Source organism: Sclerotinia sclerotiorum, genomic scaffold (genome assembly GCF_000146945.2).
Source record: "Sclerotinia sclerotiorum 1980 UF-70 scaffold_19 genomic scaffold, whole genome shotgun sequence".
Classification (NCBI taxonomy): Eukaryota; Fungi; Ascomycota; class Leotiomycetes; order Helotiales; family Sclerotiniaceae; genus Sclerotinia; species Sclerotinia sclerotiorum.
Window position 1 is genome coordinate 630,628 of NW_001820817.1, and position 24,498 is coordinate 655,125.

The following is a 24,498-nucleotide window of genomic DNA, read 5'->3' on the forward strand; positions in this document are numbered from 1 at the left end:
TTCTGCGTAGCACGTGCATAAGGCACTAGTCCTATTAGGACTAGATTGAGAAGCTCTCTGTAGAAGAGCTTCGTGTTACGTTGTAACATTATAACTATTATCACGTGTTATAGGATCACATGAATAGTCTTGTGAAGGAGCGAGGGAGCGAAGGAGCGAGATTCGAATCTCGCTCCCCAGCTTCATCGCTCCAATGTTGGGATACGAAGGTCTATATAATCAAGATGGATTCCCTTTGTATAGAGCTTCGTGCTCAAGATCAAGATCAATCATTCAGTATACTCTACTATTAGTTACGAATTGCATATCATTATGGTCATTACTTAAGTCCCTGCTTGACGCCTAGTTATAAACCACCTCGAGAGCCTAGAGTACTTCCACGTGATCTAGACGGCAAACCTCGTAACATTATATTCGGTTTAAATAACATTCTTGTTTTATTTTAATAATGTTTTCAAGATACGTTGTATGTAGTACCTCAAGTTGAGCACAAAAGCTAACCAAGGCACGGAATAACCTCCAAGTGAAACTGTATATCCCGTAAACTAATTCCCAATTGAGGATTAGGAAAGAACTCTCTAAAAGTAGTTGCACTTCAGCAATCCTCAAACATCCATTCCAAGATCGTAAAGCCATACTTTAGGTCTCCAACAGCACGCACTACATTATTTCTGCCCCTTGCACGTCTCTGTCCAACAGTGACAATATCACAACTATATAACCAGCTTAATAATCCTCCATCTTATAAACCTCATAAGCCGGTTCCTCATACGGATGAACTCTAAAACCATGCATTAATTAGAGACGCCCAAGTTCTCACAGATCAAAAATCAAAAATCAAACTTGCTTCTTCAAAGCCTCAACAGCACTTCTAACAATCTCCTCCCCAACACACAAAGTTTCAAACCTAACCTCTTCCACCGTCTCCAAGGTCCCCACACTCCCAATATTCGGATTTGCAGTATCGCCAGGTCGGAACTGGGCGGTGCCCGTCGTCGTCCAGCAGCATTCGGTGTAGTTTCCAGGACCTGGGTAGCGTCCTGCTCCGGTGGCGAAGATGGCGGTTTTGCAGGTGCTGAGGTGGGAGGGGGGGACGAAAAATATTAGTTTGAAGGGCTGGGGTTTGGGGGGTTGCGTGCTCATGGTTATGGTTATGGGGGTTTTGGTTTGGATAACTTTAGGTATGCTTGATATGATTGATGTTGGTTGTGGTTGAGTTACCCCGTGTAAAGTATGGTTGATCAAACGGACATGGTGGGGTAATGATACGGCATGATTTAAGAGAGGGTCGTCTGTTAAGTGAAAAGGCGAAAAGTTGATATTCCGAAAAGGGAAAAAGAGTTTAAAAACATTTAATAATTCAATTAAAATTTGAAATTTATAATAAATAAATTCCAAGAATTATTAATTATATATTATCGATTAAAAGCTTTCAGATGTTACGAGGTTTGCCGTCTAGATCATGTGAAAGTGCTCTAGACTCTCGAAGTGGTTTATAACTAGGCGTCAAGCAAGTGTTACGACAGGTAACAATTAGGTCACGGGATTAGTAATAACACGTGATGCGAGGACTTGAAGAGCTCGAAGGCTTGGCCTCTCGAGCCCTTCGATGGAGGAGAGCGAAAGGATCGAAGCTCGATCCCTTCGCTCTCTTCGAGCCACGAAGCATGAAGGTCTATATAATCAAGATGGATTTCCTTTGTATAGAGCTTCATGCTCAAGATCAATTATTTAGTATACTCTACTATTAGTTACGAATTGCATCTTTGTCATTACTTAAGTCCCTGCTTGACACCTAGTCATAAACCACTTCGAGGGCCTAGAGCACTTCCACATGATCTAGACGGCAAACCTCGTAACATCTACCAATCAATAAAAAATTGATCAAATTCAATATAATTTGAATTATAAGAATATTAAAAATGAAAGTTTTAATTATATACTAATCTTAACGTGTTTCATCACCCCGTGCACCATATCACCTCGTGCACCACTTTCACCTCAATTCACATCAATCACTTCAATACGCGATTTATCAATAAATAATTATGGTATCGACATTAAATGAACGCGATATCGTTATGGCGATGGAGGCAATGGCTAAAGATAAAAATTTAAGCCTCCGGAAAGCTGCCAAGATTTACAATATTACTCATACGACACTCATGCGTAGAATGAAAGGGATCACTCCTGCCTCCGAATATCGTCAAAAACAGCATAAAATTACTAAAATTGAAGAGGAGGTTATTATTCAACATATAATCGATATGGATGAGCGAGGATTTAGTCCTAAATTCATAAGTGTTGAAAGTATGGCGAATCACATTCTTGAATCGAGGGGTGGAAAGCGTGTTGGTAAACAATGGGCATATCGATTCGTGAATCGACACAATATTCTAAAAACGCGTTTTAATCGTGCCTACGACTTCCAAAGGGCTCTCTGCGAGGATCCTAAGCTTATTAATAAGTGGTTTCAACTATTCAAAAATATAAAGGCAAAATATGGAATACAGGAGTGCGATATATGGAATTTTGATGAAACAGGCTTTATGATGGGAGTGATATCCTCTAGTATGGTTATTACTAGTGCAGATAGACGTGGCAAAAGTAAAGGAATACAGCCAGGCAATAGAGAATGGTCGACAGCGATTGTATGTGGTAATGCGACGGGGGAGAACATACCTCCATATCTCCTTGTTCAAGGACAAATGCACCTAGCCAATTGGTACAGCGAGACGGATATGCCTCCCGAATGGGTGGTTAAAACTACTATAAATGGATGGACGAATAATGAGACGGGTTTAGAATGGCTAAAGCATTTTGATAAGCATACGAAACTTCGAACGAAGGGTGCATATCGAATGCTAGTCTTAGATGGACATGAAAGCCATGAATCAGGCCCTTTTCAGAAGTATTGTATAGAACATAAGATTAAAGCCGTCGGACTACCACCTCATTCGAGTCATCTCACCCAACCTCTTGATGTTAGTTGTTTTAGTGTGCTAAAACGCGCATATAGCAAGCAAATTGAGGGGTATATGCGGATGCATATCAATCATATCTCCAAAGTCGAATTCTTTATAGCATTCAATGCTGCATACGAACAAGCAATTACAATGGAGAATATGAAAGCAGGCTTTAGAGGAGCAGGATTAGTCCCTTTTAATCCCGATGCTGTACTCTCTAGAATGGATATTCGAATCCGTACACCTACTCTTCCTTCGCTTCCTCCGAGTCATATGCCCGATTGGGTCTCACAAACACCTCACAATGCCACCGAAGCTCTTTCACAAGCATTTTTAGTACGATCTATTATTGCTCGGCATCATTCTAGCTCTCCTACACCTATATTTAAGGCTACAGATCCTTTAATTAAGGGTGTAGAATACCTAGCTAGTACTGTCACGATTTTAGCTTTTGAGAATCACGATCTTCGATTGGCAAATACGGGATTAAGTAAACGTCGACGCGCTAAAAAGACTCAATTACGTTTAGGAGGAGCTCTCACTATTCAAGAGGCTAATGATATTATATCACAAAAAGAGGTGGATGTTCAGATTAAACGCGATAGGCAACAAAATGGGCGGAATTCTAATAGAGAGGCATCGACTAATCGATGCTGTAGTAAATGTGGAATAACAGGTCATAATGCAAGAACATGTTCTAATGATAATATAGATCCTAAATTATTAGATAGTGCTTAGTTTAAATCAATTGATCAAGTAATTGTTGAATTATATATGATTATAAATAGGAATTGAGGTGAAAGTGGTGCACGAGGTGATATGGTGCACGGGGTGATGAAACACGTTATATATTTTAGATCGATATTAAAGATTCGATATTTTCATTGTTTACCCTTATCGCCTTTTCACTTTTCTTTTTTTTCACTTTTTCACTTTTAGATTTTTGCTTTTCGTCTTTTTACTTAACGGACGACCCTCTCTTAAATCATGCTGTAGTAATGATATCATCTTTGACCCCACCATGTATGTCTATTCATTTATACATGCCTCTTTTTCAGTGAGATAGGGTGATTTTTGTTAGGATACACTTCTTTCTTATTAGATATTGGGCAAACCAGATCAGGTAAGTGCTAAACGTTGAGACTAGCTGATTTTACAAGTAATGCACAGCTGGTTGTCTCTTGTCATGTGTTTGTAACATCAGCTGATTATCATGTGAGTCGCCATTTCTCATACACATTGCCCTGTTAAAGAGACCAGCATCGATTATTATCTTGCCATCATAACTACATACAAAGATTTCAGTCACAGAATATGAACCTGTTTATTGAATCCTTCAAAATGGAGTCATCAGATACTTCCCTGTTCAAATATATCGATTAAGAATTGATCTTCATTATCAATAATAGTTCAAAAATGGCAGGCCTTCGATAATAGACAAAAACAAAACAGGATCTCGATACACTCGTGCTCCTTTAATTTTGGAGGAATAGGCAAGTCTCAACCAGATTAGCTGTATCATCGCCGGAACTGTTAGTATCTGGACACAAGCAGACCCGCCCAATGTTATTGGAGTCAGATTGAATGGTCGATGTAGTATTCAGAGGTCTCAAATATTGAATCGGTCACAGATGGGGAGTCTACATGATTTCATATCCTCGGGTAGCATACCACATTGCAGTATTCATTCATCTCATCAATAAACACTACGGGTTATTGCCGAACATCACGCAAAAAGAGGTAATATCATTTCTTGATGGCAGCACATTTCTATCCTCTTCCAAGAAGAATACTCAGCAGCCGAAGAGCAGATCAAAAAATACGCAGAAATAATCAGAAATAATCAGAATCAATTCAAAGGATCGGTATCAACAAGGACGGCACATTAGTATCTGCCTCTAAAGAAAGACGCGAGAAAAAAGAGGACTGGAGCTATCATACCTACTTAGTCTCCCGACTGGCCTTGTTCAATGAGGCCCATCCATTACCTGGACATTATCTTGCATCTGGGTTATCTCCCGCAATTACCTCACTCTGAAGACATGATAGTGATGTTCTAGATGTGACAGGGCTTTCTTGTGCTCTCGTAATGGAGGCAGATTATTTACTCTATCGCCCTGTTTTTATTTATCAAAAGAAACGATTATATCTTGACGAATCAAAAGTTTTATTCGCCATCAAGGAAAGAGAGCTTCCCCGAAGCGTTCATCCCTACAATTGCTGCAGATAACTTTTCTGGAAGAGGTACGCTGTCCTTGGTAAAAGATCTAAGATTTGGATTATGTTTAGATATCGTATGTCGACTTCTTCAGGGCTTAAACTTGCCACTAGGTGGCTTTAACAAAGGTGAAGATTCTTTTGTTTTTAACATAAACTGTGATCTTACCCTGACAGTATCATCTCGCACCACACGTACAATCCCGTAGGCCTTGCGCCAGATACTGTCACTCTCGGCGGTATGGTATCTGTGTATTGATGAAACTAAGCACGCCTTGCTGAAGCCTTTGAGGCATGCTTGCTATCAAGCTTTCGGAATCTATTACGTGCAAGGCTTGATGTCAAATGAAGCTTGTCTTGGACGGCTACCAGCGAATTCCGACTCGCAAACCTACGGGGTCTATACCTTTGTTTTGACTCTAGTCTTCAAAATTCCAAGCGGATGATCATCGACTTGGTCGCCTTCGAAATGGTTGGTGATTTGGACTATCTCTTACGGACGAGGAAGTTCAACAGATGCTATTAACGAAGAGACGTGCGAGAAGACTGGTTATGACTCAAGACTTACACCGAATCGCTGAAGGAACAGAATCTCGGGCTTGAATTGGAGGGTTCAGTCTTGTTTGATATACTCAGTCGCTCAATTTCACGGGCTAAAAAAAGATAGGGAATAGGGCCATATGATACAAAATTGCAATGACCTTCGCACGGAGAACTGGGCCAAACTGGTTGAGCCGAATAGCCGGACCAAGTCATCGACAAGATAGGTCAGAAAAGTGAAGTCAAAGAAGTAACAAAATATGATTAGGCCTAACTAAGTTTTTCAGGAGACTGCCATAAACCAAACCTCCGACATACTGCACTACTTCTTTATTGTGGTAACAAAGAAACAGCATCGAGTTAGATGTGGTCACTAAAGACCAATCACAATACCATACGCGAGCTTTCAAAAAATTGTCCGTCATGTATACATCGCTACTCATGTACGAAATAGAAAGCAGCAGCAGGGACTAGGAGTTATTATAGGGTTCTCATTATAAACCTCTTGGCTATGAAGCTCGAAATGCTACTTCACCATGATCATCAGCCCCACTACTGAAAGCATGACTTCGTACCTACATTTAGCCTGAACATCACTGAGCAGCATCTAAGCTGCATTCAGAAATCTTAAGCTAACTATACGATGTTGCATCGGAATTCTCTTCATTGATTCGTCAATATCATATGGCTGACTGGAAAGGCTTGCCAAGGCTGTAGGACGGCGGGGTAATGACTGTGTAAGCTCGGGTTGATCAGTATTACTTGCATTGAACCTGCAGTTATATGCTTAAAAGCTACTTGATTTCAAAGATACTCGTATATTGCAGAGATTCAACAGTTTATTCTTGGCGTCAGCCATTGATGGGCGGTAACGGAAACGGTTCCGGCTTTGACGCAGTCTGGTGTGATGTTGGTATATATGAGGTTTCGGTTCCAACATAACCTGAGATTGTTGGAAAACAGTTCACTATTCAATTAACCAATATTGATCAATAAACTACAATTGCATCTTCCTCTAGATCGAATTGAGGGAATTCGGTATTGCTATGATGGTCTCGTCGCTTCCTGCTCTTGGAATCTTCATGATCCTTGCAGATGTCACACATGCTGCATTCAAACCTCCATTTAACAATACTCTAGAACGAGGGGTAGCAACTGAATGTAAGACTTGTCCTTATTCACTTTGTACCAACAAAGAATACTACGACTACGACACCGTCGTATCGCTCATTTGTTGGACTACAGGAACAGTAATTGGTGGTGATAGGTAAGATTCATCTCGATATTTTGAGTTGTATATCAAATGTTAAATTCTTCAAGTACATGGTTGAGAACAAGCGACGACTGCTATATAACCCAATACGACCTTACCGATTATGCTGGAGAATGTAAGTTCTCCCAAAGCTCACATATGAGTTCAACTAACGGTAGTACAACCTTACAGATGAAGACGATCTAAGCTTTTGTGGTCATGATTCTACCATTGAACACTATACTACCGCTCCTGCAACCACAAAGTACAATACAGAATGTAATCTCTGCGACGACAACGCGGATTGTGCTATAATCAAATATCTGAAATATGGAACTGATATTACGGTGACTTGCTGGACTGATCAGGGAGACCTTGTAATCAATGATAGGTAAAATATCTCCTGTCTCAATATCATATCCATCTTGACAGTCTACCAAGATAAAGTGGCTGACAATGAGGAAAATAGTACATGGTTAAAAACCACCGATAACTGCTACGTCGCACAAATCGGACTCGAAGAGCCCGCCAATAAAGCCAAACTCGACTACTGCGGTCCCGTAGGCTTCCTCCAACTAAACTACACAGAGCCAGAAAAACGTTCATCTTCTCCGCTCAATAAAAACGAAATCCCCCCACATCCTCTCACTAAACATTTACCCCCTTCCTCATCTAACACTCTCAACAAACGCTACCTTCTTAACATAACAGTAGGCGAAGACTATGCTCCTTGCTATAGTGCACCTTCTTCATCAAGTCATTTAGTGAAGAAATATGAATGGGGATCATGGTGTTTGGGTACAGTGTTATGTGAGTGATTTTGTGGATACGAATGGGGAGGTGACGTATGCGTATCTTACGACGGATTTTTGTTATGTGAGGGAGGCGGATTTTTGGGGAGAGTTTGTTTGATCGTGAGTGATATAGTTTTCTTTTTTTGCTTCTTTGTTGAGAGGGGAAGGAGGAAAGGGGAATTAAAAAGGGGGGATGGGTGCTAGAAATGAAGGTCATGCTAATGGCTGGTAGAATATCGATTCCCGGACTGTGGTTTGTTTGAAGGGGGTGGAGAGGCGATTGATGCTCGTGGAAGTTCCTAGTTGAGATAATGCTATTTAAGCTACATTTGGTGTTCTCCTACACTCAAGAGTTGTTGAGTGTATGTGCTATCTTTTCCAGAACTCCTGGCTAAGAAAAGTTACTAGGCAAATGCATGATGTATTTTAGGATAGTCAATTTCTTAAAAATTAACTGTCTATTAAAAACTATCAACCGGTAGTATAGCTAGCGCCTATAAGGTTCTATCGGTATCATCTGCCGCGTAAAGCTGGCACTGGAAGCAGTTTCCAGACTTATTCAGATTTCCTCCGAAGCAGTCAGGTTTCGGGAACACCGCATCAAAAGGTTTTCAATACTCAGTCTTCAAGGCTAGCCGGATGATCTGGAGGCTTTTGGCAATTCCAACAGGTTTTGAGGTAAAATTCCAGATGGATCAAAATACCAAACATGTCAAACGTACATCGCAAAAAGTTCCTGAATCCCCCTCTTCATTCTCATATACATAAAACTCAAATCCTGAAACCCGATCCCCACCTCATAAAATCCACCCCGACCCCGAAAAGCTAATAAAACCTCCTCCTCAACCCCACATTCGTCCTCTTATGAACCGGCAAGCGTCTACACTCTCCACCCAACAACCCCCTCGTCCAATTAACCGCACAGTCATCCCAGACCACCCTTTCCGGAATCATCACATATCTACCCGTGTCCGGATCTTCCATTTCTAGACTTTCTCGATCCATCGTTCCGAGTAGTATATCTAACATCTCGGGCCATTCGGCCGGCATGGGATGAGCGCGGTATGCGAGGGGAGTGCCGCATTTGTTGCACCAGTAGCGTGTGTGAGAGGGGGTGGTACTGTGGGTTCCTAGTGGGGAGGGGGGTTGTGGCAAGGAGGAGGAGGAGGAGGGTAGGAATACTGAGGTGGCTTTTACCCAGGTTTCCTGGCGCGGTTTCTCTTCGCTTTCATTCCTGCTCCTATCATCATTCTCTTCGCTAACATCATCATGACCTCCCATCTCACTACCTCCAACATCTTGACCACCATCCCCATCAGAAACACAAATCCAAATATAGTCCATAGGACAACAAATCCAAGTAGGCAAGATACTTCCTGTTGCCCTTCGACAATCATTACAGAGATCAATTGCTATCATTGGTAATCTAACTTCTTCTCCTGATTCATTATCTCGATATTCATCTCCTGAATCAGAATCGGATTCAGAATTAGATCGCGATGAGGATCGAGATGAAGATCGTGATGCAGATTTTGCTTTCCAGCAGTATGGATGAAGCGGTCGCTCGCTTACTTCAGGTATCTCAAGTCGGTAGCGGAAAGTTTGACAGCTGCAGCCGCCGTGGATGGTGAGCGGGGTTGAAGGGAGAGGCATTTTGTGCTGCTGCGCTGGCTTGGTGTGTATGATGGTGAGTGAGAAAGGGAACTTTGGAGTTTATGGGAATTGTAAGGTTAATTAAGGACTGTGTGTTTACTTATATTATTATTTGTTAGATACAGATGTCCGCTGCAGTTTAAATTATACATTATTAGCGACGAGTCTGCCTGATCTATGTGCTCCAACTTATGACTCTTATCATATGCATATGTAGGAAGAAGTGGGGTTGGAGCACGCTACTGACTAGTAGTTTAGGCAGGAGCAGGTAGAACTGTGGGGACCAATTATATTCGGTTATTTTTCCATATTCGAGGTGTGTTTGAAATATTTCTTTTTCGATTGTTTACCCCAAAAAATTCATCGCATTCATCATTCATTCTGTGCATGTATATGCTGATGTTGTTTTTGAGTATATGATTGTTTTAAGGTAGTTCTGCAGCAATGGATGGACCGAAAGTCGATATCTCGCCATCCTGCAGAACTTATGGTCTTCAACTGTTGGACTAACAGTTGGATAGTGTGATATATACGTGTTACCACCCGCTCCTAGAAATAGCCTTTGTTGTAGATACAGTATAAAATAACCAACATGGCCACAACTCGCTCTCCAGTATGGTGTTGTTCTCATTATCACATCTGGCATTCATCATTCCTTCCGTTCAATTTATCATTCTTCAACCTTTGATGACCTATTCTCCTAGCTTTCTATTTCAATAACCAAAAACCTGCAATCATTGAGACCAAGATATCTGACTTCATTAAAAGTCTCAATATTGCCGACGAAACTGCATCGATCATATCCTCGAAATTTACCAGCGACGAGAATCTGGTTGCGCATTTGAGCAATCCATCCATCAAAAGGCATCCAATCCCAGCATTAACACCTCTAGCGTGCTGGACCTTCCAAATCCTTCTAGGAACCAACAATGTCCAATATTCCTCGACTGACAAATCCCTAATCGCAGTCAACTGGTACCTTTCATTCCCTCTTTCCCCATCCCCAATATCTTCTAACAAGAAGACTTCAGGTCCGAAGCATGTCGCTTAGAAGCACAATGCGTAGTTTCTCCCTCTTCAACAGAAGAAATTTCTCTTATCATGAAGATTATCTCATTTCTTCATGTATCGTTTGCAGTTCGAAGTGGAGGTCATTCTCCTAATCCCAATTGGTCAAGTATTGATTCGAACGGGATATTGATTTCGACATCGAATTTGGATAGTATTAATGTTAGTCCGGATAATTCGATGGCTAGTATTGGTTCCGGATTAAGATGGGGTGCGGTGTATGAAGCGCTTGATTCTTATGGTGTGTCGGTTATTGGTGGTAGGGTTCCGCAGGTTGGTGTAGGTGGGTTGATTTTGGGAGATATGTGATGAAGAACTTGGAGCATAGATTTATGGTCATATTGATGAATGAATCTAGGTGGCTTATCCCATTTTTCGGCTCAGCACGGACTGGCTGCTGATAATGTAAAGGATTTTGAGGTAAGTGACTAGCATATGTATAACCTCTTTGACTTCAAACAATCTGATGAAATAAATAGGTTGTTCTAACGAGTGGCGAAATCGTGAACGCAAACGCAGATACTAACTCAGGTCTTTTCTGGGCATTAAAAGGAGGTGGCCCTAACTTCGGTAGGTTTCCGATTATTGAGATGTAGCATGCCATTAATTGGAAGCTCAGGCATCGTAAGACGATTCGATATGTACACCATACCAGTCAGAAATATCTGGTTTCAAGCAACCGTTTATCCTCTCACTGAGCTCCCTAAAGTCCTAGCTGCTTTCACCGAATGGCAAAAAATGGAGTACAAACTGATTCTAAATCATCTGTTCTCATTAACATATTGAAAACGGGTTGTCCACTAGGTCTCGTGTACTCTGAACCTGCCACTTATCCAGAAGCTTTTGCTCCATTTGCCGCAATACCAAATGGTATTGTCAGAATTTCACCCACCAACGCAACGGTGACATTCCTGAGTACCATTCTTGGTACTGCATTAGCAATGCTTCTGCGCGGTAAATATTGTAACCTTCCAGCTTTTCGTTTGAAGACTCATATAATTTCCAGTCACGTATATCGTTCAGCAGCTAGCTTAATAGATGATAAATTCTATAATGAAACATCAAGTTACTTTCTTGATACTGTAAATCGTCTCCAAGCTGATGGAATCAAAGTCAATATAGCTTTTACCCTTCAAACAATCCCACCATCACTGGTCGCAGTAAGTGAAGCGCGAGGAGGTAATCAAATGGGCATCCCTTCGCAAGCACATTAATGTTTGTACTCCTACGCTAATCCGAACTTTATTGATGAAAGCTCGCTGATATTCTCCAGGGTGGACTACCGTGACCGATTGTGTTGACCTCCTGGGATCTTGGCAGCATATGCATATATATTGCATGATGCATATAAGGAGCAAACAAAACTCAACTTTTAATTCATTCTTTCCTTTTTGGTATACTGTTTGTTTGCTTTCAATATTTTGATTTCAAAGCACTTTAATTCCGAAGGCTGAATACCTAACCTTATTCCTTCATTTTTTGAATATATACTCGCAGCTTAACTGCTTAGCTAGAGAATCAATCAATTCAATCTGATGCTCTTTCTGGTCTCAAGAAACCCAATAGATTGGGTCTCTGAAGATGACGATGAAATTGTACTAGGTGCTGTCAAATCAATTGTTGACCAGTTTTAAATCCTTGGTGCATCTCGAAACTCCAATCTTTCATATCTATATATGAATGATTGCTACGCAGATCAAAATCCTCTAGCTCAATACCCGACTACGAATATTAGAACATTGAAAGAAATTGCTGCGAAATATGATCCTACTGAAGTTTTTCAGCTCTTGCAAAAGGATGGATTTCTTCTGTCGAAGGTGTAAGCGCTTTACATGGTGTGGTTTGGGTCAAGATGAAAGTCAATTGTTGGTAGTTGATGGAAGATCCATTTGGGTTGGGCTAGATTGGATGAGAAAGAATGGGATGAGAAAGAATGGGATGAGATAGGAATGTAGGGATTTTCATAAGACGTTAAACTGATAAAAGTAGTAAGCTGTAAACCATAGTGTTTCTCTGTATAGAGTGGTCATAAATCCGTTTTCATCACTCTAAAACTCTAATCGCATCAGCGCACCGGGCCACACTAGTCAAACTACGGAATCTAATGACAGATGCTTCGTCACAGTTTCAGAAGGCTAATGTAGTGCGATGAATTACTCACTGAAGTTTGCCGTCTAAAAAGTTGGTAGTTAAGACTTAGTCCATAATTAAAACATAGAGGTCTTCGTTGATGACCCCCAGTACATTTCTCATTATAAATTTCGAGGCAAAGTAGATCGGTTAAATGCGCCTTCTGTTAGGTCAGCTATGACAAGCCACAGCGCCATCATACAAACAGATATGACGCTGGGAAAAGGATAGTTATTATAATTGATACTGCATGTTGGCGAATTAGCATAGTATGCCGGAACAGTATATGGAATTAAAGAAAAGAGGGGAGTTGTAACCATGAGAACGAGCAAACTCAAATATAATAATAGCAAGCAACTAAGATCAGTCGTCACAATAGTGGTAGGGTTGTCACAAACTCGTTCGATGAACAGGACGATTAGCAAGATACTATTTTCCGGACCTCAGGATGTTATTGCGCTTCAGAAAAATATTGTATAATGCCAGAATACTCGGGTAAGATATGCATTACAAATTCTATACTATACCCAGCGCATCTAATAGTCTCTGAGTAGATATTGTCCTGTCTAGATCTACACAAACACTTCTTTCAGCAGAGTTTGATCCTCAGTAATTTCAATCCGATCCACAATCTTCCTCCATAAGTCCCATTACTTCTCTTCATCCCAGCCCTCCGGTGAACTTTCACCCTTGTTCAACATAACAAAGTAGCCACTTGACCCGCGATGCTGTTCCCCAATTGCCATCTCAATTAGATCTACAGCAGCAATCTTGGTACTACGCAATTTCGGAATTTAGATATTTCAACAGAGGCTGTAGTGGTCCAAATACTCCTTTCATCAAGACTTTCCATGTGGATGATACACCAGAACTCATACACCTTGAATCGGGAAGACCGCCAGGGGCTATGGCCACTGCGGAAATATTGCTCAATTATAGATTCTACGAGTTATTAGTGAGTGGATGTTAAGCAATATTTAACCACAATCATAAGATTACCTTGAAGAGTCTTTTATTCAATTTATGTATGCCCATGATAGCCCCAGCTTTCGAAAATCCAAATCTTTGAAAACCACGACCAACATCTTCCCCGCTTTTATCTGGTGCAGGGTGCACAAGAAGTTCTAAATCACCAGGAAGATCTGGGGGGAACTTTTCAAGGTCATTTTTGCCAGGATATTGAGAATCACTACCAAGAATGACGATGCTACCACCTTCTGATTGGAATGAACCCAACAACGTTAACCTCAAGACTAATGAAAAACGTGCAAGATGATTTACAGTAATAGAACTCTTGTAGTTTTGTCCTCGGTGAACTTTAAACACATTGAAATGCTCCATGTTAAATTATTGCAGATATAGACGAGCTCGATAGGCCTAGGGAGGTAATTTTGCCTTGGTGATTTCTGATTTAATAGTATTAGCGAAACTCTGAACTGCTGCTAATGAACCGAGATCAAGCGTGTGGATAATTGATTGCTCTTTGGGAAAATTAGACGGTACTTTCCTAAGGCTTTGAGTATTCTCGTCGAGAGGATTGCGAATAGTCAGGAGGATGGTATGATTCGGGTAATTCATGAGCAGGTATTGAACCGATGGCATTGCAAGGGAGCTATTAGCGCCTGTGATAAGAACCGTGCCGTCTTTCATGATGAGTAAGCTTGTCACAAAAGGGTTATACTGTTGGAAGTGGATGGTTTTAATACTATTACAATTGCAAGTGCCTGCCTTTGATTTCTACGCTGAGGACTTAACGAACGGGTTTTGACAACTGCTGAGAAATCTTTGAAAATGGTCAAATCCACCAGCTGCAAGAGGCTCATTCAGATTTACTGCCTAATTAAAGACCAGTAAATAATCTGTTGTTGTAATGATAGCATTCTGCATAATCTATAGCAATCTAGCCCATCTGTGTCGCAACTGTGCCAAATTTTTGATTCGAAATAAAACCTATACTACCGAGGATAATATTAGCGAGCTAGTATTAGCGTAATACTCGAAAACTTATCAATGAAACGTTCTACTGGCATAATCCAAACTGTTGGTTATGTGATTTAATTAGCGAATAATTGGCCAAATATATAATCTTACATATGGGGCTTTTCCACTTTCATCCTTCCCTATAAACTTTATATACTCGTATCAAGTCGTACGATTTTCGATCCAGCTTTATTCATTTTTTGCCATCTACCATCAAGTTTATAATAATTCTCAAGCTCGGACAGACTGGAAGTATATAATAGAAAGGTCAGAAAGTATAGAGGGGAGTTGAGTGACCATGGTATTTAGCGCGCAATGGCCCCTGGTTGGATATATGATAGAGTCTTTATAAGATCCATGGCGTCTTGATATAATAGAGCTTTTCGGAGTAGTAACGTTATTGATATCTTGTGATTATGATTGTATACTATACTTGGGGTTTGGGGTTCGGTATTTAGGGTTGGGGATTTGACAATATAAAATTTGAGATTATTTTAATAGACAGATAGTCTTACTTCCCTATTATTTAAATAACAAATGTATTAACAGAAATACACACAGGAGATGTATAAAGAATTTAATCATAGATAATCAATTAGCTCAAACCAATACACTTTAGAGTATCAGATATCTTTCATATTGGACTGGACTACCTAGTATACATTGAAACATCTCATTGAAATCATGTTGATTTATGCCACCGCGTATTAATTAATCCATTAAGATCCCATCCCATCCCATCCATGTCCCTTAAGCTTCATATGATCCATCCCGACCTATTACTCCAATTAATTCATTCTCGCGTTATTATTCTTTCCTTTCTTTCTTCCTTCCCACCCTCACCCAAACCATAAATCCACCCACCCTACAACAAAAACGCCGCCATCCCCAACACCGCAGCCCCCACAACCGGAACCCTCGTCGCCACCGCCCCCGCACTACTACTCTCCCCGGTACTCCTCGTTCCGGTTCCCGTCGCCGGGCCCCTCGTCGCAGTCCCTGTAACACTCGCAGTCCCAGTAACCGTATTCCCCTCCCCATCCGTCGTCGTAACCACATTCCCCGTCACCCTAGCCGACTCACTAGACGACGTAGAAGTCAAACTAGCCTGACTACTAATCTGACTCATCTGCACACTCAACTGACTCCTAATCGCAGAATTAGTCTCGGTCGCTGCAATAGCGCTCAAGCTGGAGATATAGGAAAGCGCATTTGCGGAAGCGTTGGCGGCACCAGCGGTAGATACGGAACTGGCGTATGCGGCTTGCGAACTGAGAACGGCGAGTTGAACGGTTAGATGGGAGATTTGTGCGCTGAGTTGGGTTTTTTGCCCAGGGTTGGTTTCGGTGGCTAGTTGGGCGGAGAGGATCGATAGCGCGGATTCGTCTTGTTGGGCGTCGCGGGAGTAGGCGCCGATGTCTGGGGTTACGCTGGCGGCTGCTGTGTTGGCTGCTGTGGTGATGGTGTTGACGTTCTCGGTGGCTGATTGGGCTACGACGAGAGAGAGGATAGGAACTGTGGCGAGGATTTGGAAACGCATTTTGAATTTTGATTGGAGGGTTTGATAGGAGTGTGTTTTGTTATGTTATGTTGTGTAATGAAGATGTTTGACAAGAACTTTTGAGAAAAGTTATCACCAAGTTCAAAGTCGGTAGGTAGGTAGGTAGGATGTATTGAAAAGCTTTTAAAGTCGACAGATAGAAAGCGAGAAAGTGATTGGGAGATTAGCTTACTACTACTCGTAGAAGAATAAAATTCAAAGCAATAAAATTAATCTCCCAAGTGCAACTTCACACCTTATTTATATCTTATTCAATTTCAGCCCATGGCGCCATAAAACTAATACATGATTCAATATCTAGGTAACCAAGTAACCCAAGCCAAATGCAACCATAGCAACGAGATGGAATTGGATGAAAAATTTTGAATTTCCCTGCTCATTTCCCCGCTTGGTAAAACGGATGGTCATAATAATCTTTTTTTAATTCTCGTCACGTCAATATAGGTTGTAAGTACGGAGTAAGTACGTGTACTCCGCACCCCGGATCATCAAATGTCTCACCTCGCTTCCCCAATCACATAACTAACTCCCTTTGGCGAATCTGTCTTAAATAAACATAAACAAATGAAGATCCATACTCTTGGTAACATTTTGTTCTGATTTGCCATGTTGTTCTGATTCCACATATACATATACGAGACACGCCATTTGAAAATGTCTACACGCTTCTATAAGCAACGATGGATGAAGAATGGAACTAATACCTATTGTTGGATGTTGTCAAATATGAAGAAATGATTGAAATTAAAGTAGAAAAGGGGTTGCTAGGACAATTTTTAGTGATTGGCTTGGATGCCCAGCATTGGCAGCAAGCCACTGAACTAGTTGAGGGGTCTAATTGTTAGGAGCATCCAATAATAAAATTCTCATTCTCATTATACGGAGTATTTCATTCTCATTCAAATCTATCATATCATCAAAACTATCAGGAAATATATCTAAAATCTAAGATGAATACTTCATTATCTACGTATCTCATGACTCAAAATAAGTCATACCAGTGAATTTTCAATTATCGCCATTCGTATAGCTATCATCTCCCCACCCATTCAAACAAATCGATATTCTCTACTCCCCGCAATACGAGATCTTATTTTCTATTTTCGTCTCTTTGCATTCCTCGTGTAACCGTATCAACATCTATTGTCTCGTCACCCTACTATACTTAGCCAAAACAAAACCATACAACTAATAATAAATTCATCAGCCACCAAAATTCAAACCTCAATCAAATTAATGTGGGTTTCCCCAATCCCCACAAAGAACTAAACCTTGGCATTTTGCAGTTCACTTCTATCCAACCTTATTTGATTGTAAATCTTAAGTGCTTATTCATAGATAGAGTTTGTTTAGAATCCGATTGCGAATTTTCAGATCATTATATAGGTAGGTGGTATGAGATGAGATGATTATCTGATTTGATTGGATTTGATTGGATTTAATCCGGCTGGCCTGTTGATATTTTCAAACACGGCGTATACTCTGAGATTACCTGACTTTTATCGGTATTTATCTATCTTTCTATTTTCTATCTATACAATTTAATCTAAAAACTAGAGTTTGTGGAAACTATCCTCCTTGATGATTTGATAAAACCATCATCATCATCATCCAAGTATTAAAATCTCTTCTCTTATGAAAATTTCCTGTTTCTTTTCCCCACCCATTTATTTATCTAACAACTTCCTCGCCTCCCTCCTTAATTGTCAATCCCTTCCCCTCCAACCCTACACCACCTCAAACTCCCCACACCTACCTTCTCCCCGTTTACCCAAGCATCTCCCCTCCCATCCCACAACCACTCTTTTTCCATCTCCCCATCCTTCCTCTCCTCCCCATCCTCCCTCCCACCCACATTCTTCCCCTCCCTCTCCCGTTCCCTCCCCAACCACTCCCCCAACGCCCCCAACTTCCCCTCATGTATCCTCTCCACCCCCTCCGTAACCCCCTCAAACTTAAAGCCACATTTCTCAAAAACCCTCCTACTAGCCGTATTAAATTCCAGATATTCACCTGTCAGAAAATGCATATTCATGTATGGGATGAAGAAATCGGAAAGGAGGGTTTGGAGGACGTATGGCATGATGGATTGGCCGTGGTGGGAGGGGAGGAGCCAGACTATGGGTGTTAGTTTGTGGGTTGGGGGCTGGTGGGTGGTGGGTGGTGGGGAGGGGGGGGGGAGAGGAAGGGGAAAGGAAGGTGTAGTGGTTTTTTTTCCACTTGGTGATGTGATTAGCTGGATGGATAGGAGAATTTGGTACTACCAAATTGGCTTCAGGTGTATGAGTCGGCTATCCCAGGTTATCGATCCATGGATAAACTTGATTTCCATCCATTCCTTTCAGATTCACCCAGCCAACCTCACCAGCGAGACCACACATCTACCATTCCCCAAAGTACTATTCTTCAGGAACACCCCCCCAAACCCCAACCCAAGAAAAAAATAAAAACGAAAGAAACACCTACAACCAATCTCCCACTCAATCCCGGGATCACCCACCCTCCTCACCAAATTCTCCCGCACCAACCCCTCCCTCACCTCCCCATCCAAAACCGTCACAAACCCCCTCCTCCTAACCTCCACCTGCCCAATAAACAACTCCCTCCTCACACCCCCCTCCCCAAGCACCACCTCCCTAATACTCGGGAACGGAATCGCACCCACCCATCTCGTTCCCTCACGATTCCTCTCCGCTTCCCTCGTATCCCATAATTCCGCTACTGCAATCCTTGCATTTTTATCGAGGACTTCTGAGAAGAAGGAATCGAATGATTCTTGGGTGTAGGGGAAGGGGGGACCTGTGAGATTTAGATAGATGGAGGGGTTGTTGAAGGCGGGGATTGTGGGATTTGCGTCTGTGGTGCGGGGGCGTGTGAGGATTATGTTTTTGTGTCTTGGGTTGGGGGAGTTGAGGGTTAGGGTTGGGTTTAGGGGGTCGTGATGAATAGGCATTTTGAGGAATGTGGGAATGGACGAGGGGTTTTTGATCGTAGGGATGGAGATAATTGATAAATGGGAAGAAATTTAAAGGATAATGAGGATAGATGTGCTAGAGATGATGATAATGTAACACGTTTATATAAGCTGCGCAAATGTCATCACCATAAGAGTCATCACCGTTGATTGTGTAATATGTGGGCTGATATGCCAAGGGTTTAGCGCCCACTACTGCATGTGATCGCTAAAATCCATGTTCATGATGCGAAATAGGAAGGCCGTCGTAATATGTATGAAGGATTTGGAAATTATTGATGAATCCATTTTACAGGAGTCATAGTAAAACAGTATCGTGGCCTAATTCAAGAGATCTTGTAGCTGTGGAATTGAAGCGCTTAACACCATCATTTATTGATGTCCGACAATACTTGCTTCTAAGACCATGTTCTCGGATTCATATTGCACTTTTCATCCCTCTACTTTGATGTGTTTGGGATCTCTTTCTGCTGCGTAGCTCAATCTTAACTGTCTAATAATCTGACATCTTCGGCCTCACAAATTTTGTAGACGTTTCTTCCACACTCTATGTCCTTCTAGGCTACCACATGTTCCTCTCACCATTGCCGTAGAAACTTATCTTATCTGCCAATATTCATTGCTTTAGCACAAGTCCGCATACTTACTATTCAAATTGATTCTGCGATGACATGAAGCCCTGGAGCTTGTACTTGTAGCACGTCATAATCCTCTTTGGTGTTTTCATCAGTTCGGCCACGAATTGTGCACCAGGGTTGTGGTCAATAATATCTGCAATTGGATGTAGTTGCGATAAACATATCCGATCTTTCGTGTCGAGGGGTTTCGAATCTGGTCACCGTCGGCGCATTAGATCATCATCTCTCCTTCCCAATTTCATAGACCCAATGCTATCAGAAAGTAGGGATAGAAAAGGATTTGAGACTTTCAGAAGACCATTCAATAAAAGTGTGGTTGTGAATTATTTAACTCCATCAGTTCCCAACTAGTGAGCTGCCACTTGACGGACTCATGGTCAAGAATGACTCGGCTACTCGTAGTGAAGGGATTTTCAATGAAGATTGTCTTGTAACAGCGAAAGGTTGATTTTAGAGTCTGGATATCTGACGTGACTGATGTAAAAATCTGGTACGTCGCTTTCTCAATCTTTTGTATTGTTAGTGTTAGCATCAACTACTTGTTTCGGCATCATAAATTTGATTGTACGTGGTTAAATTTCAATGAACAGGAGTGGGAATTTTTCGACATGGAAGACTCGGCCACCAAAACACTGGATTGAAAGCCTCTGTTCAAGATGCAAGTCTCTGGTGAGATGACCATAAAATAGTTGTCAACAGTGATATCGAACTGAATCCATCAAAGGCAACTATAAATTGGTTACGAGCGTAAATAGTGTCTATCTGGCACTATTGCTTTTGTATGGCGCTGGCTAACGCATGGCACAGAATGTCCCTCAATGTCATTTTAGGCTTCCAGGATGGTTCACCTCTCGGAAAGTACGAAGCGTGGTGGAGTAGAACCGCTATACCCTCAATGCATACGGGATCGCCTAGAGTTAGTCGAAGGGTTCGAATAGAATTGCAGTAACGAAGAAGTTATCGGCATCAAAAGGAATTAAAATCTGGATTGGTCGCTTTCCGTCGCTCAAACCTCGAAATACTCAGATAAAGCGCATCAGGTATCTTTTGTATTCAATACCAAATTTGCTGTGAGTTGATTGTGAATGAACGTGTGTGCAATAAATTGAAATATTAGCCACCGCAAATCATTTGCGACACACTGAAACGATATCGACACGCGCTAATAGCAAGGAGCACCAGGCACGAAGGAAAAGGTTGGAGGCGAATTCCAGTGCCATACGCGCAATTATTAATGATGCACTAGCAACGACTTTCTTCGGCCACCTTCTAGCGTTTGCATAGTGTAGCAAGCAGACAGCCACAGCTAAAATGGCTCGTTACGCTATTTCGTAGACGGATGGATGCACTATAATGGACCAAAACTAACGGTAGTGCTGACTGAAGAGAAAAGTGATCGGTGAGTGTTTGACTAGCAAAGACGGTGAAATAATTTGTTGAGCATGAAAAGTGAATTGACTTTGTTGAGATTGAGATGTTCAACTCATCGCAGTCAAGAGAGAAGTCATTGCTATAGTGGATTGATGAATTTGATCTCAACGTAGGAAGGACAATTGGACGGTATGTATTTGATTGACTCTGGACAAGATTTTCTGAATAGTTTCGAGTTGTGAAAGTTGTGCTGACAGACGTTTTTGCATTTGGAAATTATTTATGATCATTGATGAGTATGAGCCATGGATGGAGGACCTCGGGAGGAAGGGTGTGAGACTGTGAGTGAGCAAGAAGAAGAAGAGTATGGAGGAGTTCTCGGTTCTTTTCACTAATGAAACAAAATGTGGGGCCAATCTGTTTTAGTGATTACTGACTAACTCGGTATGAACAATGTATCCACAATAACCTCCTTTTTATGCACAATTCGACCAATGAAATCACTCACTAGCTTGTTATCAGAATCACGATAAGAAAATGACTCAATTTAGCCAGGTTGAATGAAGCTTTTGAAGCTTTTCCAACCTCTGCGCCGTTTATTTATCCTGTGCAGAAGGAAGTAATGTAAATGCACCCATGTACTTACGCCGTAATGCATGGGGGATGGATCTGCAGTATGAAATAATGTAGAGGATAACAGACCAATCGAATGAGAAAGAGACGGACATCATTAAATCATTCAATCAGTAATCACAACACGAATTTCTTATTGGTTCAAGCAAACATGGGATTTTTTAAAATCTTGAACTTTCTCACTGTTCCTTGATTTTCTAAGCGTATCATTTTTTCTTACTATCGTGATCATCTCCAACATGGATCCATTATCTCTTCCTCCTTGCTCTCGCATATCCTTAATAGCTCGTTCAGTATTCAATATTACATCAACTCATTCAATCTTACAACCACAGAACGACAGAACCAACTTTCATGGATTTTTATCCTCATTCACTCGCTTTCCTCCTCACCGTCAATCCTGCTTAGAATCAACTCTCGTTTTTCATCTTACAAGTTTTATGATTTGCAATAATAAATACCTACTCCTAATTGTGATCCATACAATTTTATACATCCATTTCCATCATCACTGCTTATTGTTGCTCCACTGCATAACTCCCAAAAATTGTACGGAGCAGGTCGAGTGTGATACTCTTCATAAAACGAAGGAACGATCCAGACTCCAACTTCTTTCTGTCTTTCGAAATTACTCTATCCTCGAATCGATAACCTAGTCTCTATTTGGAGCTCCACCTACACTTTGATCCCGCACCCCAAACCAAGCCAGCATTACCCTCAATCTTAAGTCTACTAGCCAGGAGACGAGCCAGGAGACGGAGTAGAAAAACCTTGGAACTTGTGGATGCCATCCATTAAAAAAAAATAACAAGCTTCCCCATTGTTACTGTCTACCTTCTCTTTTGAACTTCGATATTCAAATCCACACTTGAGCAGTCTACTACCATCTTTCCTTCAAGTGCTTGGTTCGCAGAATTTCCTTCCTCCAATATCGCGTCGACTTTCGTTCTTTTACCGCTCGCTATCTTCGATCTTTGTACATACAATAATATCTGCTATTTGCATCATGTTCTCAAAGTCCTTTGCCAGAGCTGGCTTGATTGCTAGTTTGGCTGTTACTACCGTTAATGCTATTTCCACAATCTCTGCAACTGGTTCAAAGTTCTTCACAAGTGATGGCGACCAATTCTTTGTCAAGGGTAAGATGGCATGTATTTCCTACTTCAATTCTTGACTGACAATATCTAGGTGTCGCATATCAATTGACTGAAGCCGATCCATTAATCGATACCAAACAATGTCAACTCGATGCCTCTTTGATGAAAACCTTGGGCGCAAACGCTATTCGTGTTTACCATGTTGATCCTTCCAGTGATCATTCTGGATGCATGTCTGCCTTTGCAGATGCTGGAATTTACCTCTTCTTGGATTTGGATACTTTCACCACCGCAATCACCCCAGTAAGATATATCTTATTATTTCGGGAATAAAATAATGGCTGATCACTTCTATAGACTAACGCGACTTGGGACGAAAGCCAATACACAGCATTCAGCAAAGTGATGGATGCTTTCGCCAAATTCGATAATACTTTAGGCTTCTTTGTAGGAAATGAGGTTATTGCTATGAACAACCAATCTTTAGCGGCACCATTTATCAAAGCTGCTGCTAGAGATATGAAGGCGTACAGAAAGTCAAAAGGTTATCGAGAAATTCCAATTGGTTACTCGGCAGCAGATATTGCGGAATTACGTCCTATGCTTCAAAATTACCTTGCTTGCGGTACCAACAGTTCGGAATCCATCGATTTCTTCGGTTTGAATGCATACGAATGGTGCGGCGACAGTGATTATTCAACTTCTGGCTACAAAACCCTCAACACGTATGCTGAAGGTTATAATATCCCGATTTTCTTCTCAGAGACTGGATGCAATACGGTTAAGCCAAGAACATTCCAAGATCAAGCAGCTATTCTTGGTTCAGATATGGACGATCAATGGTCTGGCGCAATTGTTTACGAATGGATCGAAGAAGCCAATGATTATGGATTGATTAGCTATGGGCCAACTGTAGCTGCTACTGTCGTTGCTACAAATGTTGCAGGTGGTTTCTCTCGCGGTGGAACCCCAACCCCTGTTGCTCCCGATTTTGCCAACCTTCAAAGTCAATGGTCAACTTTGACTCCAACTGGTGTTGCAAGCTCTGCTTATTCTCCTACTCTTACACCTCCTGCTTGCCCAGCTTCGACCTCTGGAGGTTGGTTGGTTGACGGGGATGTCCCATTACCATCTATTGGTCAGAAAGAAGCAACTGGCACTGGCACTGGCACTGCCACAACAACTTCTAAATCAGCATCCACTACCGCGAGCGCAACTGGCTCAGCTGCATCCGCAACTTCAACAAAGGGAAGCGCATCTGGTGGTAAGGAAATCACCGGTATGAGCGTTGGATTAGCCGCAGTTATGTTCGGTTTTATGTACTGGCTGTAAAATTTCGGTACATGATCAAAAAATTCTTCTTTTTCTCAGCCTTGATGGTTTGATGTATAAACGTTTATGATACGTGGACAAAAATCTTTTCACGTTATCTCGGTACATGGGCGCATTATGATGAATGAAAGCGCGGCGTTGGATTTGTATTGGGTCCTTTTGGGCCATTAGGCTTACCTTTCCCCCCCCCCGAGATGGGATATACAGGTCATTGTATCCTATGCATATAGAAGGCATGAATAAGGTTGATCAATATTTGTTATTTTAGATTACCTAAGTTTAATAGATACTT

General features: G+C 41.5%; 11 protein-coding genes across 11 annotated transcripts; 4 read left to right on the top strand and 7 right to left on the bottom strand.

The window, feature by feature from the left end:
* Positions 1-837: 837 nt before the first annotated feature.
* On the bottom strand, positions 838-1,143 carry SS1G_12284 (hypothetical protein; the record flags this gene model as incomplete). Its single annotated transcript, XM_001587204.1, has 1 exon — positions 838-1,143. One exon carries the CDS (start codon positions 1,141-1,143, stop codon positions 838-840), a length of 306 nt encoding a protein of 101 aa, XP_001587254.1.
* A 905-nt stretch (positions 1,144-2,048) lies between these two features.
* Positions 2,049-3,704, top strand: SS1G_12285 (hypothetical protein; the record flags this gene model as incomplete). The annotated part of the gene is made up of 1 exon (XM_001587205.1): positions 2,049-3,704. One exon carries the CDS (start codon positions 2,049-2,051, stop codon positions 3,702-3,704), a length of 1,656 nt encoding a protein of 551 aa, XP_001587255.1.
* Positions 3,705-5,133: 1,429 nt separating this feature from the next.
* SS1G_12286 (predicted protein) lies at positions 5,134-5,939 on the bottom strand (the record flags this gene model as incomplete). The annotated part of the gene is made up of 4 exons (XM_001587206.1): positions 5,134-5,220; positions 5,353-5,431; positions 5,752-5,836; positions 5,885-5,939. 4 exons carry the CDS (start codon positions 5,937-5,939, stop codon positions 5,134-5,136), a joined length of 306 nt encoding a protein of 101 aa, XP_001587256.1.
* Positions 5,940-6,772: 833 nt separating this feature from the next.
* On the top strand, positions 6,773-7,793 carry SS1G_12287 (predicted protein; the record flags this gene model as incomplete). Its single annotated transcript, XM_001587207.1, has 4 exons — positions 6,773-6,990; positions 7,044-7,111; positions 7,168-7,366; positions 7,445-7,793. 4 exons carry the CDS (start codon positions 6,773-6,775, stop codon positions 7,791-7,793), a joined length of 834 nt encoding a protein of 277 aa, XP_001587257.1.
* An 801-nt stretch (positions 7,794-8,594) lies between these two features.
* On the bottom strand, positions 8,595-9,422 carry SS1G_12288 (predicted protein; the record flags this gene model as incomplete). The annotated part of the gene is made up of 1 exon (XM_001587208.1): positions 8,595-9,422. One exon carries the CDS (start codon positions 9,420-9,422, stop codon positions 8,595-8,597), a length of 828 nt encoding a protein of 275 aa, XP_001587258.1.
* A 592-nt stretch (positions 9,423-10,014) lies between these two features.
* Positions 10,015-11,778, top strand: SS1G_12289 (hypothetical protein; the record flags this gene model as incomplete). Its single annotated transcript, XM_001587209.1, has 7 exons — positions 10,015-10,040; positions 10,454-10,773; positions 10,849-10,910; positions 10,970-11,060; positions 11,295-11,444; positions 11,613-11,650; positions 11,764-11,778. The coding sequence occupies 7 exons, from the start codon at positions 10,015-10,017 to the stop codon at positions 11,776-11,778; spliced, it is 702 nt and encodes a 233-aa protein (XP_001587259.1).
* Positions 11,779-13,270: 1,492 nt separating this feature from the next.
* SS1G_12290 (hypothetical protein) lies at positions 13,271-13,961 on the bottom strand (the record flags this gene model as incomplete). The annotated part of the gene is made up of 2 exons (XM_001587210.1): positions 13,271-13,348; positions 13,620-13,961. 2 exons carry the CDS (start codon positions 13,959-13,961, stop codon positions 13,271-13,273), a joined length of 420 nt encoding a protein of 139 aa, XP_001587260.1.
* A 1,504-nt stretch (positions 13,962-15,465) lies between these two features.
* On the bottom strand, positions 15,466-16,140 carry SS1G_12291 (hypothetical protein; the record flags this gene model as incomplete). Its single annotated transcript, XM_001587211.1, has 1 exon — positions 15,466-16,140. The coding sequence occupies one exon, from the start codon at positions 16,138-16,140 to the stop codon at positions 15,466-15,468; it is 675 nt and encodes a 224-aa protein (XP_001587261.1).
* Positions 16,141-16,458: 318 nt separating this feature from the next.
* On the bottom strand, positions 16,459-16,769 carry SS1G_12292 (predicted protein; the record flags this gene model as incomplete). Its single annotated transcript, XM_001587212.1, has 2 exons — positions 16,459-16,575; positions 16,689-16,769. 2 exons carry the CDS (start codon positions 16,767-16,769, stop codon positions 16,459-16,461), a joined length of 198 nt encoding a protein of 65 aa, XP_001587262.1.
* Positions 16,770-17,860: 1,091 nt separating this feature from the next.
* On the bottom strand, positions 17,861-19,114 carry SS1G_12293 (hypothetical protein; the record flags this gene model as incomplete). Its single annotated transcript, XM_001587213.1, has 2 exons — positions 17,861-18,279; positions 18,628-19,114. The coding sequence occupies 2 exons, from the start codon at positions 19,112-19,114 to the stop codon at positions 17,861-17,863; spliced, it is 906 nt and encodes a 301-aa protein (XP_001587263.1).
* Positions 19,115-22,783: 3,669 nt separating this feature from the next.
* Positions 22,784-24,206, top strand: SS1G_12294 (hypothetical protein; the record flags this gene model as incomplete). Its single annotated transcript, XM_001587214.1, has 3 exons — positions 22,784-22,916; positions 22,966-23,177; positions 23,232-24,206. The coding sequence occupies 3 exons, from the start codon at positions 22,784-22,786 to the stop codon at positions 24,204-24,206; spliced, it is 1,320 nt and encodes a 439-aa protein (XP_001587264.1).
* Positions 24,207-24,498: the final 292 nt, after the last annotated feature.